Source organism: Tyto alba, unplaced genomic scaffold, assembly GCF_018691265.1.
Source record: "Tyto alba isolate M040663 unplaced genomic scaffold, T.alba_DEE_v4.0 Super-Scaffold_2, whole genome shotgun sequence".
In the NCBI taxonomy this organism is placed as follows: Eukaryota; Metazoa; Chordata; class Aves; order Strigiformes; family Tytonidae; genus Tyto; species Tyto alba.
Genome location: NW_024881282.1, coordinates 3470795 through 3484998, shown reverse-complemented (window position 1 = coordinate 3484998; position 14204 = coordinate 3470795). Strand labels below are relative to the sequence as shown.

Here is a 14204-nt window from a genome sequence, read left to right as displayed (position 1 = left end):
CTGGTACCTTGCCAGCTCTTGTCAAGTTGTAAGGTGATTACGCCATTAACCTCCTTTCCATCCCCAATCTCCATCAAAAAACTGCTTTTTCTCACAGTTGCAAATAGAAATACTTGGCTAAGATGGGACACTGTGGGTGGCTTTGGAATTATTCCCCAGTCTGGGTGTTGTACGTTCTCTACTCAAGGCCATGGTTTGCAGCTAACCAAGGTGACTTGTGACCCATCTCGGTTTTACTTTGTTTTGCCTTGTCTGAAGATGTGTCCCTTCAGCAGAGCAAGTCATATCTGGATCTTCAGAAATGTTCAGACCCTTTGGACACAGCTGGGTTTGCAGGGGTGCTCAGCTCCCACTTAGGCAACAGAAGTCCTATTTTGAAGGATGGTCATACAAACAGCATTGGAATATCTACCTAGGAGGTGTGGTAGCAGGGAGGACTGCCTTGAGACCTGCAAAAACTTCACTTCTGAAAGTCATTCTTGTCTGAAAACCTCTCCAAAAGCCCTTTGGATAACCTGGTCCTAACTCTGCCTTGACTGAGATGGTCCCAAGTCAGAGTAAAACCTGGCACAGCTCTCTCTGGGTCCGTGCTTCCCATCACAGAGTCAGAATGAATGTTGGGATCAGGGACTAGATTAAAATTGGGCAGAAGTAGGGATGTCTAAAAAATGTCTTGCTCACAGATGAGGTGTTTTTATTCTCAGCCAGCATTTGCAAAGCTGGGACCATAATGGCAGACACTCCCCTGAACATTTTACATTATTCCTCTTATTCCAAAAAGGCTATTCAGGCATTTTATCCTTTCCAGTTGCTCTCCATCTCTCTACTCTTGTAAATCACTGTTATTAATTATGCACCCACTGCTAAACCCCGCTGTGAGGAGGTCTCCAGCTCCAGCACCGCAGCAAAGGAGGGGTTACTGGATTTCTTTATAGGGAAGAGAAATCTCTACCCCACCCTGAAGGGATCATTCAGCTTTGGAGAGAGTTGCTGACAGCTGGTTTTTATTAGGACAGAGGCCTTTAAAAGGCTGTACTGGGGTAGGGGTGGGACCTTTGGTCTGGAGGAGAAGCATGTTCTGCTCAGTCCCTGGGCTGGAAGGTCGGGCTCACATGGTCTCCAGCCAAATGGTACAAGAGTCGAGAAGCTCTGCTTTGATTTTCTTCTGGCTGGTGATGGGAGCTGGGCTGGTGCAGTGGGACAAGTGTTGGCTACTGCTGTGATTTGGACTGGCGCAGACTGGGCACTCCGACAGCATAGGTGATGAGTGATGATATTAACGACAAGGTGGGGGGAGACAAATACTGCTGAAATTTAGGGAAAATGTGCTGTGGCTACAGGTCTGAATCCTGCCCCTTTACAGGCAGGTAAGCAGGATGTTAGCACACATAAATCTCTGTTATTTAAGGACAGGGTAGGGAGAGAAAAGAGGCAGAATAAAGCTGAGCTGTTAGCCTTCAGGCTTGTATTTTATCCTGGAAAATGTTATAATCTTCTGCAAGATGTCTGGTGGGGGAGAAATCTCAGGCTGCTGCTATCTTGCTGCTTTACAGGGATGCCCTTACCTGCCAGAGAAAGGACAAACAGTGGCTTCATCCCCTTTCAAACCTGTCTGTGCTGTACGTACAAGGGAGTTTGCATATGCCTTCTAAGATCTGGCCTCTATCGCCACGGTTTGGGCACTACAAGGAGAACCACAGAGCTTTTGTCTCCTTTCAGCTGCACCTTCCTGGGGGAAAAATACCCTCATTTCTGTTATTTGTCTTACAGCTGCCACGCACCACCGAGGCATAACCAGAGCTGCATCCCCTCCATGCACGTGGTGGTGTGGCTGTGGGGTGCGAGAGATGCTCACGCATTGCTCCTCTGCACCTCAGTCCCTGCCAAGGTGTATTTTTCTTTTAACTGCCTGGCTGGATTCACAGCAACCACAAGTTAAAAAATCTCCATGTATCTGAAGCTGTCTTCCTCTTCCCAGAGAGGCAGCATTTCTCCATATCAAGGGTCATATCAAGTCTTGTACCAATGTGTTTACTCCTCAGGAGAATCAGTGTTTGCTATGAGACAGTCTAGAGAAAACACTCCTTAAGTATGCGCCCTGTTCTTGATTTAATTTGGAGGAACCTCAGTTACTGAGTCCTTACTTTTATATATGCTCCTGCTCTTCATTGTTTTGCAGACGATTTTAGCATCAAATGGACCTTGTTCGTTCTTCCTCTCAGAAGAAAAAGCACATGGGTGAATATTCAAAACTCAAGATAATAATTTGGGGGTTTTTTTTAGTAGGCGGAGGAGCCGTGGTAAAGAAAGTCCCTATCAATGCTTGAAATTGAAACTTAGAGATCCAGTGAAAAACTTCTATCTTCTTAAACTACACAGGGTGAAGGGCACATACCTGGTCAGTGACTTACAATTTATTATTAATTGGCACTGCTCACCAAAAAAACACTCACCAAAGTCTGGGCAGGGCTTGGGGGATTGGGGATTTAAGAGAGATGTTTCCCAGTGCAGAGTATGGATATGGTCACCTCGTTTTGGGTAATGGAGCTCAGTTTTACATGCCACTTGTGCATTGGGCCAGTAAATGGCCACTAGCCTGAAGTTATTTATAGCTGGATCCTGTGACTGAAGATGGCCAGAATACTTGTTTAAAATTGAGGAATGGCATCCTGTTCCAGGGCACGCTGTTACATATCCTGGCACCTTCCAGCCACTGGACCCACCTAAAGACAAAAAAAAAAAAAAAAAAAAGGCTAGAAACAGAACATTTATAAATGACTCCTTTGACCGTCACATGCAAAACACACACTAGTGCTGGGTGAAGTGCTATCCTAACCCTTCTGTGGGTGTGATGGCTTTCATAGCTCATTCATAACACACAGCATCTTGAAACTCACTGATAAAACCATAATAGCACACCCCACAGTATACATAACTATGTCATATTAATAAATATTTGTAGAGTGCCATGGCTTGGCACAGTGATTTAGAGAATTTTTTTTTTAAATAAAGGAGCATGGCCCCCTGCTCCAGGAAAGTTTATACTCAGGTCCTGGTACTGCATATGTTTAATGTTATCCTGAGTCACCCATGGAGGGTCTTCTCCTCTTGAGGGGGAGATGGAAGAAGAAGAGAGAGTGGGGAGACACATGCATTAAGATAAATGATAAATGACGCTACTGAAGGCAGCATGGGTGGGCCTGGGGCATTAGTAACAGAATATGTCCTTTTTTTGCACCTACGTGGTTGGTTGACATCCAGTTGAGTTCCTCAGCACCTGAGCATTATCCCTCTCTCAACAGCAGTGTTATGGTTTGCGTAGCACAAGCCTGGTGAGGTCTGCAGCAGCATTAGGACCTTTGCCAGGGGTTGCAGGACTCACTGCCTCTTGCTTCGGAGTTCCGTTTGAAGACTGATGTCTCAACTTTGTAGGCACTCCTGGTAAATCCTACAAGGACTTGCTGGCAGATTTGGGGAGGATTTAAAGTTTTGGAGGTTACCACACCTGCTGCAACAGATGACGACAAAGACTTATTTTCCAACCCGGTAACTTTCTGACATGTTGAAAAATTTCTTTATATCACCCCAAAAGTATTTCTAAAGATTAACAAGAAGGTGATTTTCCAAACATTTCTTTAAGTCGAATAATTAGGTCAATTAGGAAATACAATCCAGAAAATACCGTCCAACTGCCTCCACTTCTGATAATGGATGGATACATCCATACCCTATGTAAAGACTGTACCTTTGCAGGCTGCAATGCCAAAGAGAGTTGTTTTCTCAACAAATGCTTGCTTCTCATGGAGCTTACATGCTTTTAGAAGGTCCTAGTTCTGGTTTATTTACTGCCACACTGGTGTGGCCATTTCTCATTTATGAAAACCATGTGGAACATGGTGAATCAAGTTGTCTTCTGCTGATGAAAATGGCAATAGCTTAGACCCACAGAAGCAGTAGGAAAGCTAATGATTGCTGAACTTTGAAATTTAGGCCCCTGATTCAGCACTCAGGTCCCATGAAATAAAACTCCATGTGCACACTGAGACAGCTCCCCACTTCCAAGTGCCCAAAAAACATCCGTGCTTTGCAAACAGACGCACACCTCAACGTGTGCGTGAGGAGCAGGAGTGAAAGACCTGCCACACTTCACCAACGGACGTCCCCGATTCAGCAGAGCACTTAGAGCCCAATGGGTCACATAGCAATTAAGAGAATTTAAACATGTGCTGAAATATTTTGGCACATCAGGGCCTGGAGGCTTGTCTATGTGTGAAATTGCCTCAGATTAAATGCTTGGAGTGGTTTAAAGTTCCTAAAGCTCTTCCTGAGTAAGTCCCTATATGCATATCGTTAATCCAGAGTGTATTTATCCTATATCCTTTATGTATACGTCCTTTTTCACTAGCCTTCTAGTTTCTTACTCTTTATCCCACCTTTTGATTTCTGTCTTCTCTGTCCTTCTGTCCTGACAAACACCATGGGCAAGCGGCTCTCATAAACACTGCAAAGAGTAGATACTTGTGCTCCCAGTGCCATGCTTTTTAGTGATTCCCCAGCATGTTGTCCTACCTAAAGAAACCTCAACAAGCTGTTAGGGCACAAGACAACCGTGCAGATTGTGACCATCTCCATTCTATATTCCTCTCCACACCATCATCTTTGGCCATTCAACTCTCGTCGCTGATATTTAGACCGTGAAGGTCTGGTGGTAGGAGTCGCCTTGCTGTGTGGTGTTTGCACAGCTCCAAGCACCGCAGGTGCCTAATGCAAAATCACCAGTATTATCATTACTGCTACTTACTACTTCTGCTCATATTGATTAATAACAACTGCATTTTCCCAACAGCCCTTTAAAAATTAAGGTAATTTGGAAAAAAGCTATTCATACAGAAATCAGGGCATTTGCACAGCAAGGCAGACTGCAATAGATATTCCAGACAATTTCCCTGTGTAAATAAGTCCTCCTTGGAGAAACCTGACAAAACCTCCTCCTTGTAGGTACATGAGGGGCAGTGGGGGTGGGACAGGGACTGGGGAAATGGGAGTCTCGAGCAGTTTGAGCACTTACGGGCAACTGTCACACAAAGAAAAATGGACATACTGTGCAACGCTGCTGGCAAAACTGGGTCTTAAGAAAATAATATAGCGGCTTTGGGAATTTGGGATTGTGTATCCAGGGTTTTTTGCAGTTCACATAGGAAAGCCCATTAGCGACCTGTGTATATGAATGCAATCTTTACTGCACAGGGACACATACATAAAAATATTGTCCTATATAAATAGCTGTTCTGAAAATAGACCTTTAGGAAATGTATTCTGAATATCTTGATCCTGAGACTAAAGCATTTATTCTCTAAGAAGAATTTCACCTGAAACCAATGATTAAACAGAGTGATCACAATGACACCGGTACTTTTGCAACCAGCACCCATTTGTTCACAGTCCATAGCTGAGACAGGTGCCTTAAATTCAGACTCATGAGGCTTGAGCTGAAGCCAGTTGTGTTTTTCTTTCTTAAGGGCTTCTTTCTTAACTTTTTTTTTTCCTTTTTCTTTTTAATTTTTAAATTTTCTTTTTCTTTTCTTCTTTTTCTATTTTCTCATTTTATTTTCCCTCTTTCTTTATATTTTTCTTTTTATTTTTATTTTTTCTCTCTTTTTCTCTTTCTTTCCCATTTTCTTTCTTTTCTGTTTTATTTTTTCTTTTCTCCTTTTCCTTTTTTCTTTTCCTTTTTCTATTTTCTTCTGCTTTTTCTCTCCTTTCTCCTTTTCTTTTTCCTCTTTTAATTTTTCTTTTTTCCTCTTTTTTTTTTTTTTTTTTTTTTTTTTTTCCCCCTTTTTATTTCTCTTTCCCATCTCTTCCTCTTTTTCTTCTTCCAGCAGGCAACCACCGAACCTCCGTTCCCAACACTGGCATGAAAGCACCACTCAGATCTCAACACCTGAACTTTCCACTGACTAAAATCAGATCAAAGAAAAAGAAGTTGTGAAACCCGGAGGCTGACAGCAGGGCCGGCCGTGCGCCTGCAGCCCGCGCCAGCAGCACCGGGCAGGGATTTCTTAGCCCCGCAGGAGAAGAAAATCCACCTGACAGCCCCGGGCATGAAAAGTATCTTTGTCCTTTAATTGGGGAGCCGGTCGCTCAGCCCAGCGAGCGCTAATCGCCCTCGGGACAGGTAATATTATAAAGTTTCCGGTGAAACTCCGAACTCGCTATTTTTGTTGCTAATTATTAACTGCTCATTAGAATAACGCCCTTAGTTGCAGCACCCAATCCAGCCAGGTCCTTGATATCGCGGGAGGGGAGCCGGGGGCCCGAGGCCTGGCACCCCCACACCCCCCCCCCAACACCCCGCGGAGCCCCGGCCCTGCCCGCGGGGGGATCCGCGGGGCGCGGAGCGTTCTTCGCGGAGCCCTTTGTTATGCTAATCCGGGCCTGACATCACGCCGCATATCAAAGCCGAGGGGGCCGCATATAAGGCGGCTCCGCGGGCCGCCCCGCCAGAGCAACCCCGGCCCTTCCGCGCCCGCGCAGAGGTAAGCGCGGGGAGCGGGAGCTGCAAGGGGTGGGGGACAGACAGAGCCCCGGCGAGAGTCCTCCCGAAACGCTAAAGGTGCGGGGGTGGCCAAGAGCAGGGGATTTTTTTTTTTGGGGGGGGGCTATAGGGAGGCTGCAAGAGAGCGGGGAGACACGGGGGGAGTGATGCAGGGAAAGAGGGGAGACCCCAGAGGGGGGGATGCAGGGACGGAAGAGGTTTGGTGGTTGCTGAAGAGAGGAGAGGGTGCGGGGGGACCTGAGAGCTGGTGGGGTGCAGGAGAGAGGGGAGACTCAAGGGCTGCAAGGGAGAAGGAGACCCAGAGGGTGTAGAGAGACCTGAGAGATGCGCTGCGGGGGAGACCCAAAAGGTGCAAGGGAGACTGGAGAGCCCGGGGGGGCTGAAGTGATAGGGGAGACCTGGGAGCTAAAATGGAGAGGAGGGAAGTGGGGAGGGGTATGGGGATACCTAAGATTTGGGGGCTGCAAGGGAGAGGGGAGACTCGGGGCTGCAAGAGAGAGGGGAGATGCAGGGGGCTGCAATGGAGAGAGGAGCCCGGGAGGCTGCAGGGTAACAGGGACACCCAGGGGTTGCAGTGGAGAAGGGAGATGCAGAGGAGAGGAGGGACCGGAGAGGTGCAGGGGAGAGGGCAGTCTGCATGGAGAGGGGGAGAACTGGGGGGGTTCAAACAGCTCCCCCCCTCCCCATTCCCTGTTCCTGCTCCTCATCCTCACTGCAGGTCATTCGGGGATGCACTGCCTCTCAAGCGGGTGGCTGTGCTCCCGGAGAGAGCTGCAGGCTGGCAGTGGGGTCAGGTGGGTGGATGTCTTGCCTTCCTGGGTGGGAAAATTGGGAAAAATGTGAGATGGATGCTCAGACGTTTATATATCATTCGTATTGCCTATTCCTGTTCCCGGACTCTTGGAGGAGTTGGATGGGAGTGTTTTCTGCGTGCAAGAACAGGGCTGGCTCTGAACAGCCATGGGGTGAAGAGAAAAGGGAGCTTTGAGTTAAAAATGACTCTGGTTTTTAGGAGTCCTCAGGCCACTTGCTGCTGGTTTGATCAGTGACCCAGATCTCTCCAGAGCTGTAAATATCACGTCTGCCCCGAAGAGTCTCTCTCCTTCCCCTCCCCTTGCAAATTCCTCTTGCAAACGTAACCTGTGCTGGACTGAGTGGAAAAAAGCGTTATTACCTCCCCAAATAACAGGGGTGTGATTTCAGGCCAGGCTTGCAGCTCTTGAGGTGAGGATGGGGGGGGGGGGGGGGTGTTAGATCATTTCTCCTCCTCCCTGGAAGCAGGAGGGGAAAACTAAACTGTGACTTTTTCAAGGCAGGGGGCAAAACAGGGGATGATGTTGGCTGGTCAGGGTTAGCGAGAGGGTTTTAGACCATCTGAGACATTTTACACCCGACTCTTGTGTTGCTCAGCAGTTAACGGGAGGGAGATAAGGGGTCTGAAATATCTAAATGGACACTAAAAGGCATAGGCAGGATTAAGGGTTGAAGGTTTCCAGCGTACTTGTGGAGAGCGTGGGGGAAGCAAAGAGCTTCCAAAGATGAAAAGATACAGAAATACCTTGAAACAAGAAGTACGCCTGGATGCTCGTGGGGGCACTGCCTTCAAGGGACACATCAAACCCAAATCTGAGTGGGCATTAAAGAAAAACAACCCGTGGCGATGAAATTCTGCCTCCCTTGTAGTCAGTCGGAGTTCTGTCTCGGACTTCAAGGGAGCTGGGAACTCGCCCCTAGAGGTTATTAAAATCCTTTATAATAACAGCACTTCTCTAGTAACCCTTCACACCAGGGGCTGGGATAGCCAAAAAGCAGCCTGAATGGAAAAATATGCTGCAGATGGCAAAGAAAGCACCCAGAAATATTCCTTCCTGACCCAATTGCTTCCCAAATGGGGGTATCGAGGCAGAAAGCTGCAGCTGGAACAAATCCAGAGCTAGGGGTCAGGTGGGATGTGCTTTTCCCAGGGTAAGGGCTTCCCCGAAGTGATGCTGACTGTCCCAGCTGATCCCAGTCCCATCCTAAACCCCTTTGAGGGGGCAGGGTGGGGGGATGCATGCTCAGCCCAAGCTTGTGATGGGCTGCGAGACTCCAGAAACACGGAGCCCTTCACAGCCTTACAATGTGGTGGGCAGGTTTTTCTGTTTATTTTATTATTGGCTTTCTCGCGGGGTGGGAAACCACCGCAAAGACCACAAAGAGCAGCCCAGAGCAGTGTCTGAAGTGAATAACTGAAGGGAAACCCATTTACTGCTATTAATGCGACAGCTAAAATAAGCAAGCTGTGCCCTGGAGCCAGAGAGGACCCCTCTAAGAGTTTAAGTCCTGCACCTGGTTTGTTTATTTGTTTGGGCAGACAAAGGGAAAAACAACAACAGAAAGATGGGGGGGGAGATCCTTGAGAGCTTTTGTCTCCTCCTGGCTGCTCCCCAGAGACAGAAATGTGATTTTATGTTTACAAAGTTGCAGCCCTTTCCGTGAGCTCCAGGTGCCCAAGGACTTGGAAGAAGTGAGAGGCAGAGTTAATGAGGTGAGAAGGAAAGCAGAAGGGAAAGAGCAAAACACATTTGTTGTAACAGATCAGATTGAAACATCTGCAGGGCATGGGCACCTGCGTGAAGTCAGGAAATGCAGTTTTTATAATTTGCCTTCTCTACAGAAAAAGAGGGGAAAAAAAAAAATCTGGAGAAAAGAAAGGGAGAGGTGAATAGCTGAAGATTTGGGCTTGTCTAAAGATTTATCTTTTTTCTTTTTCTCCTTCTTCCTGAGCAGTTACACAAACCTTTTGGAAAGGGGAGGAAAAAAAAAAAAAGTGAAGCAGCAAATGAAGTCTTGCCATGTGCAGGGTTAAATGGAAACACACAATCAGACCATAATTCAGGGTGTAATTCAAGCCATACGGTTTGTCTGTCTGTTGACTCGAAAGGTTGTATCAAGGCTTGGTGAGGGAGGGGACTGAGAGGGGATAATCCAAACTTTTTCGTGATTCGTAAACCACTCCTTTGCAATTTGGATAATAGATCTCTCTCTCGTGACAACTTGCTAAACTTCAGAGTTAACCATAGCTTGTGCTCTTTCTCTCCTTTCAGGTTGTTCATCTTCAAGGAGGAGCAACACCCAAACTGAAGGGAAATACGTTGTGCAGAAAATTAGGAAAGCTCCTTTTTTTTTTTTTTTTTTTTTTTTTTTTTTTTTTTTTCCTTTGGAGAAGCTGATTTCCTTCGGCAAGTGGGGAACGGTGGAGAAAATGAAGCCGAGTCCTCGATTTTTCTTAGCTGGTTTTCTGTCTTTGATTCTGCAGACGGGGCTTTGCTATGGGATAAAATGGATGTAAGTACCTGGCTATCTCTCTGCATTTTTAAAGTCTTTGTAGGTATTTCTGGTCTCTTACCTGTTTTTGCAACTATTTGAGGCACACTGTGAAGCCGTTTAAAGAGCAGCAAGTGCTGCATTCTCCAGGCATTCATTGATTTCAAGTGTGTGTACTAGGGGCTTGTGCTAACAATATGTCTCCATCTTCTTTCCAAAATATGCATGATTTAGGCTCTCTTTTTCTTCTCTTCATTGATAAAGGAAAGGCACACACTTGAACGCTCACATGAGCCACTTAATGAAGTTTCTAGCGTTAGCTCCTGCCATGCTGGGAAATTCTCCCTCCGGGACTGCTGGTTATGCTGAGTAGGAGCTGAGAGCTGTAGGGACAGCAGCTAAGATAATGCCTCCAATCTCCAACTCACAGGGGATGCTTAACAGATAACATGTTTTTTTGGTGGACCTTTTAACCTTTGGATTTCATGAAGGGTGTTAAAAATGAGGTGGGGGGTGGGGGGAGGAGAGTGAAGAAATACCAGGGAGTGTGGTCAAGTCTGGATTGAGTTTCCTCGGAGGTAATGTAACTGCAAACAAAGTGAAAACATCACTATCTCATTTATTTGCTTAAGCAAGCGATCAATTAGTTGCTTGCTGCAAAATAAACAAACAAGCTTCTCCAACACCCATCTGGTTTCATGTCCTTCATGAGTGATCTCTTTTCTTGGTTTGAAGCTGTGCACAAAATAAATCAGGGGATGCAGGCTAGCCTCAAATGAGCATCTTCTGTAAAAGAAAAGGCACAATAAAATGCCATGCCAAGAAGAGTCTGCATAGGGTGTAGTGCACCCAGGTGAGGATCTTGGGGTTAGGTGGGGAAATTGAGACAAGATGTTCCTTTTTTGTTCCTCCTTCTGTGCTATATTTAATTCACATTCCACTGTCCCAAGCGTTGTCACTTGAGTCTCTCCCCCTGTCACCTTTCATAACGGCTCTCTTAAATTTGGATATCTTAGTTAGATGTCTTGTTGGAGCCAATGTTTTCACTGCCCTGCATGCAGTCATGGGAGAGAGGATTTTTCCAGAGGGGGATTCACCCTCTCCAAAGAAAGACATCTAACCCAAATATCAAGAGATGTCCTTGGAGAGGCCATGGACTTCACGGAACTGATTGAGACCACACATCTACTCTTTATATTCCTAAAGAGAAGCGGGATGAACCCCTCCATAGGGTGTTTAAATGCACATGGTCAGGCAGGAGGAACAGCCACCCATTTCAGGAGATCCATTTGACAACCCCATACTCTAAGAACCACCATGGAAATAGAGGAGAGTCAGGATCTGATTTGCTCTTCACCATCTTGGCTTTATACCTTGTAGCAGCCACCACAGCTAAATTACTTAGCCCAGCTATTTATTTCTACCAGCTTCCTCGAGTGTTTAGGCTCCCAGTTCTGCATATACCCAGCACCTTGTATGGGGTGAGCATCTCCTCCCTGCAGGGCATTTATGCCCATGGGCTGGAAGAGCCTGGACTCATTTCCCAATTTTATTTCTATGCGTCACAGAAATAAAGCTAATTTGTCACCCTGATTCAGAATGGCACTTACATACAGACTCATAGCTGAGTGGAGGGGCTCACTTATATGTTTGGCATTAGGGTCCTGCTTAAGCAAGGTGCTAAATCCTGAGTGAGGGGCCTCAGTTTCTCCAAAGGGCAGGGGTGAGATGAGCTTCAGAGGGAACCTGATAGTGCGGTGACAAGCTATAGACATGAAAAAAGTCTGGAAGGCAGGGCAAAATCCTGAATAGCTTTGTTGGCAAAAGCAGCCTTTTGGCTGGTAAGTGGTTAAGCTGCAAGAGTTGATTTTGGGGATGGGGTGGGGGGAAAAGCAGTTGGAGGAAAGATGCCACTCCTCCCCTTCCCAGCAGACATATCCCCCCTATCGAAAAGCGAGTAGGGAAGATGAAAGCTGGGATTAAAGTGGCATTTGAAGCATGAACTGCATCCAGATGTGCTGCCTGGGCTCCCCTCACACCTGTTTAAAACCTGGCAGAGACCTGCCCTCCCGGTCCCATGGTACTTCACAACTGGGATGCTGCCAGCTGGGATTTCACAAAATTTTGTGGGTTTTTTTTGTTGTTGTTGTTGCTGTTTTTTGTTTTGTTTTCATTTGCTGTTTCTCCTCCCTTCCCCACCCTTGTTTTTCTATGGAAACATGGGCCAATATTCCCACCTTCCCCATCACTCTTTTTTTCCCTGCTGCAGTGGTGCTGCCACCCTTGGGGCTAGGGGACCATCCTTGGAAGTCGCGGGGGGTAAACTCTTGGTGATCAGAGATCGATGTTACCAAATACTGAATAATGCCTCGGAGCTGAAATCCCAGCCCCAGGCTTACATGCTGGGTGCTGTAGAACCAAATCCTGCCCCTTCTGTCTCGTACTTGTGAACGGAGAGGAGAGGGGGGGAGAAAGACAGGACGAAGAGGGAGGAAAGTGCTACGAGACGTTTTTGGTTGTGGGCTTGTCTCGGCGGTCTGCCTGCTGCGCCGTTGTTGTAGGCACAGTGCCAGAGGCGAGCTTCAAAGAGGATTTGGGAGGGGAGGGGGAAGATAAGGAGGTGGGTTTTGCCAGCCTGGGGAAGAGGGAGAAACCGATGTGAAAGGTGATAGGAAATTCAATTTTGATTCTGCACATGATGTAATTGCAGGGGGAGGGGGAGAAGAAAAACATACTTTTCAGCCATTTAGGACTTCCCTGTAGCACAAATATCTCCTGTAAATTATTAAAAGCGGGGAGAAGGTACAAAGGAGCTGTTTGTTTTATTTTATTTGGCTGATTTTTATGAGTTCTGTGGTCCAGATCCCCAGCTGTTGTAAATCGGCACTGTGCCCTTCCCTGCCACAGAAACGTGTACTGCTGAGCATCCAGCGTGGTGTGTGGATGGTCAGCATCTCATAAAGCTGCTCTTGCTGCTGGAGAAACTTCATATTTTGGCCTCTTCCTTCTGAGCTCCAGGGAGTTGCTTGGGTGCAAAGTCAGGGTATAGACAGATCTTTGCAGGATCAGGGCTGTCGTGGAAAAGCAGCTTTCCATTCAATTCATCTGAGCCCCTGAGTCATATTTTTTCATGCTGTTTTTTGCAAATCCTTTCCCATCCTTTGAGCAGGGGCTTGTTACATCGCTCTATGGTTCTCAGAGCTTGTTTTGCATCACAGCAGCTGGGGAGGTGAGGCAGCTATCGCTTTCAATGGCAGATGTCCCAGGGCCAATGAATGTAGGAACTCTATCGCCTTACCCATCGCCTTTTGCACCCCTTTTAGCTTTCCTAGTTTGGTTTGGGTTTGACCAAGCAGGTTGCTGGAGCAACTTGTTTGAGTAGAACTGAAAAATAGATGAGCACTAGAGGGAGCTGTGGCCAGATGTGCTCACCACAGAGGTCTGCAGATGTTGGGATGTCCAGGCTTTCAAGGCACTTCTGCGTCCCCGGGGGTTGGCATCTCCTCTGCCCAGGTGCCAAGACACGGGATGAACTGTCCCTCTGAGTGTCACCTTGAATGTAAGAGCAGTTATAGAGAAGCCAAATACAGCAAGTATGTTTTTTTGTTTGTTTGTTTGGTTTTTTTTTTGCATGACTTGCATGATCAGCCCATGACAGCAAGTGGTGGCATTAGGGATCCCATCATTTTTAGGTGGAACATGGTCACTTTAGGAAGTCCCTGTTGTGGCGGCCTGGACATGCTCCATGCCCTCTGGAGCCATCCCTAGCTGAGTACCTTTCCCATCTAGGAGCTCAGCTTTGCTGCACCGTTCCCATGGTTAAATCACAGCCCGCCAGGAGCAAAAGGTGGCTTAGCCATGCATTTTGGTGAACCCAGGGTGTCCCCCAACTCACCAGCCTCGAGCGACACCGCAGCCTTTCTGCAGCCAGCAGAAAGCAGGGGAGAAAATGGAAAGATTTTGTGCTTCCCAGCACTGCCTGCCTCTCTCCTTCAGACAGGGGGTGGGGGGGGAGCTGGGACATCGGGGCACGGGCGCCTGCAAGGAGACCGTCTGCCTGGCAAGGGGGCTGCTAGATGAGCTGCCATGAAAGGACTGCAGGACGGGGATGGCGGGAGGGGAGCGGGTCGGGGGCGAGGAAGAGGGGGGGACAGCGGCTTTGAAGTTTGCTCTTCGCTCCGTAGGCAGCTCGGGAAAACTTGACAAAGCTCCATGGCCTTCCTCGGCACTTGGTGAGCCAACTCGCCGCTGGCATCGACTTCAGTCGAGTTTGGGCTGGAAGTCAATGGCCTCGTGCCCACTACTGCCAGCGCTGGATTTGGCACCGTATCTGAAAGCAGCT

General features: G+C 47.4%; 1 protein-coding gene across 3 annotated transcripts in view; it reads left to right on the top strand.

Annotated features, from left to right (window-relative positions):
* The first annotated feature begins 6467 nt into the window (after positions 1–6467).
* Positions 6468–14204, top strand: part of WNT11 (Wnt family member 11) — a 31331-nt gene continuing 23594 nt past the window's right edge. For 2 of the 3 annotated variants that reach the window (XM_042793366.1, XM_042793365.1), the window contains exons 1-2: positions 6528–6613; positions 9643–9883. In XM_042793366.1, the coding sequence (XP_042649300.1) occupies positions 9801–9883 (83 nt within the window). In that variant the 5' untranslated portion in view covers positions 6528–6613; positions 9643–9800. Of the gene's footprint in view, positions 6614–9642; positions 9884–14204 lie in introns of all 3 variants that reach the window. The other variant, XM_032991150.2, reaches the window with a different exon arrangement.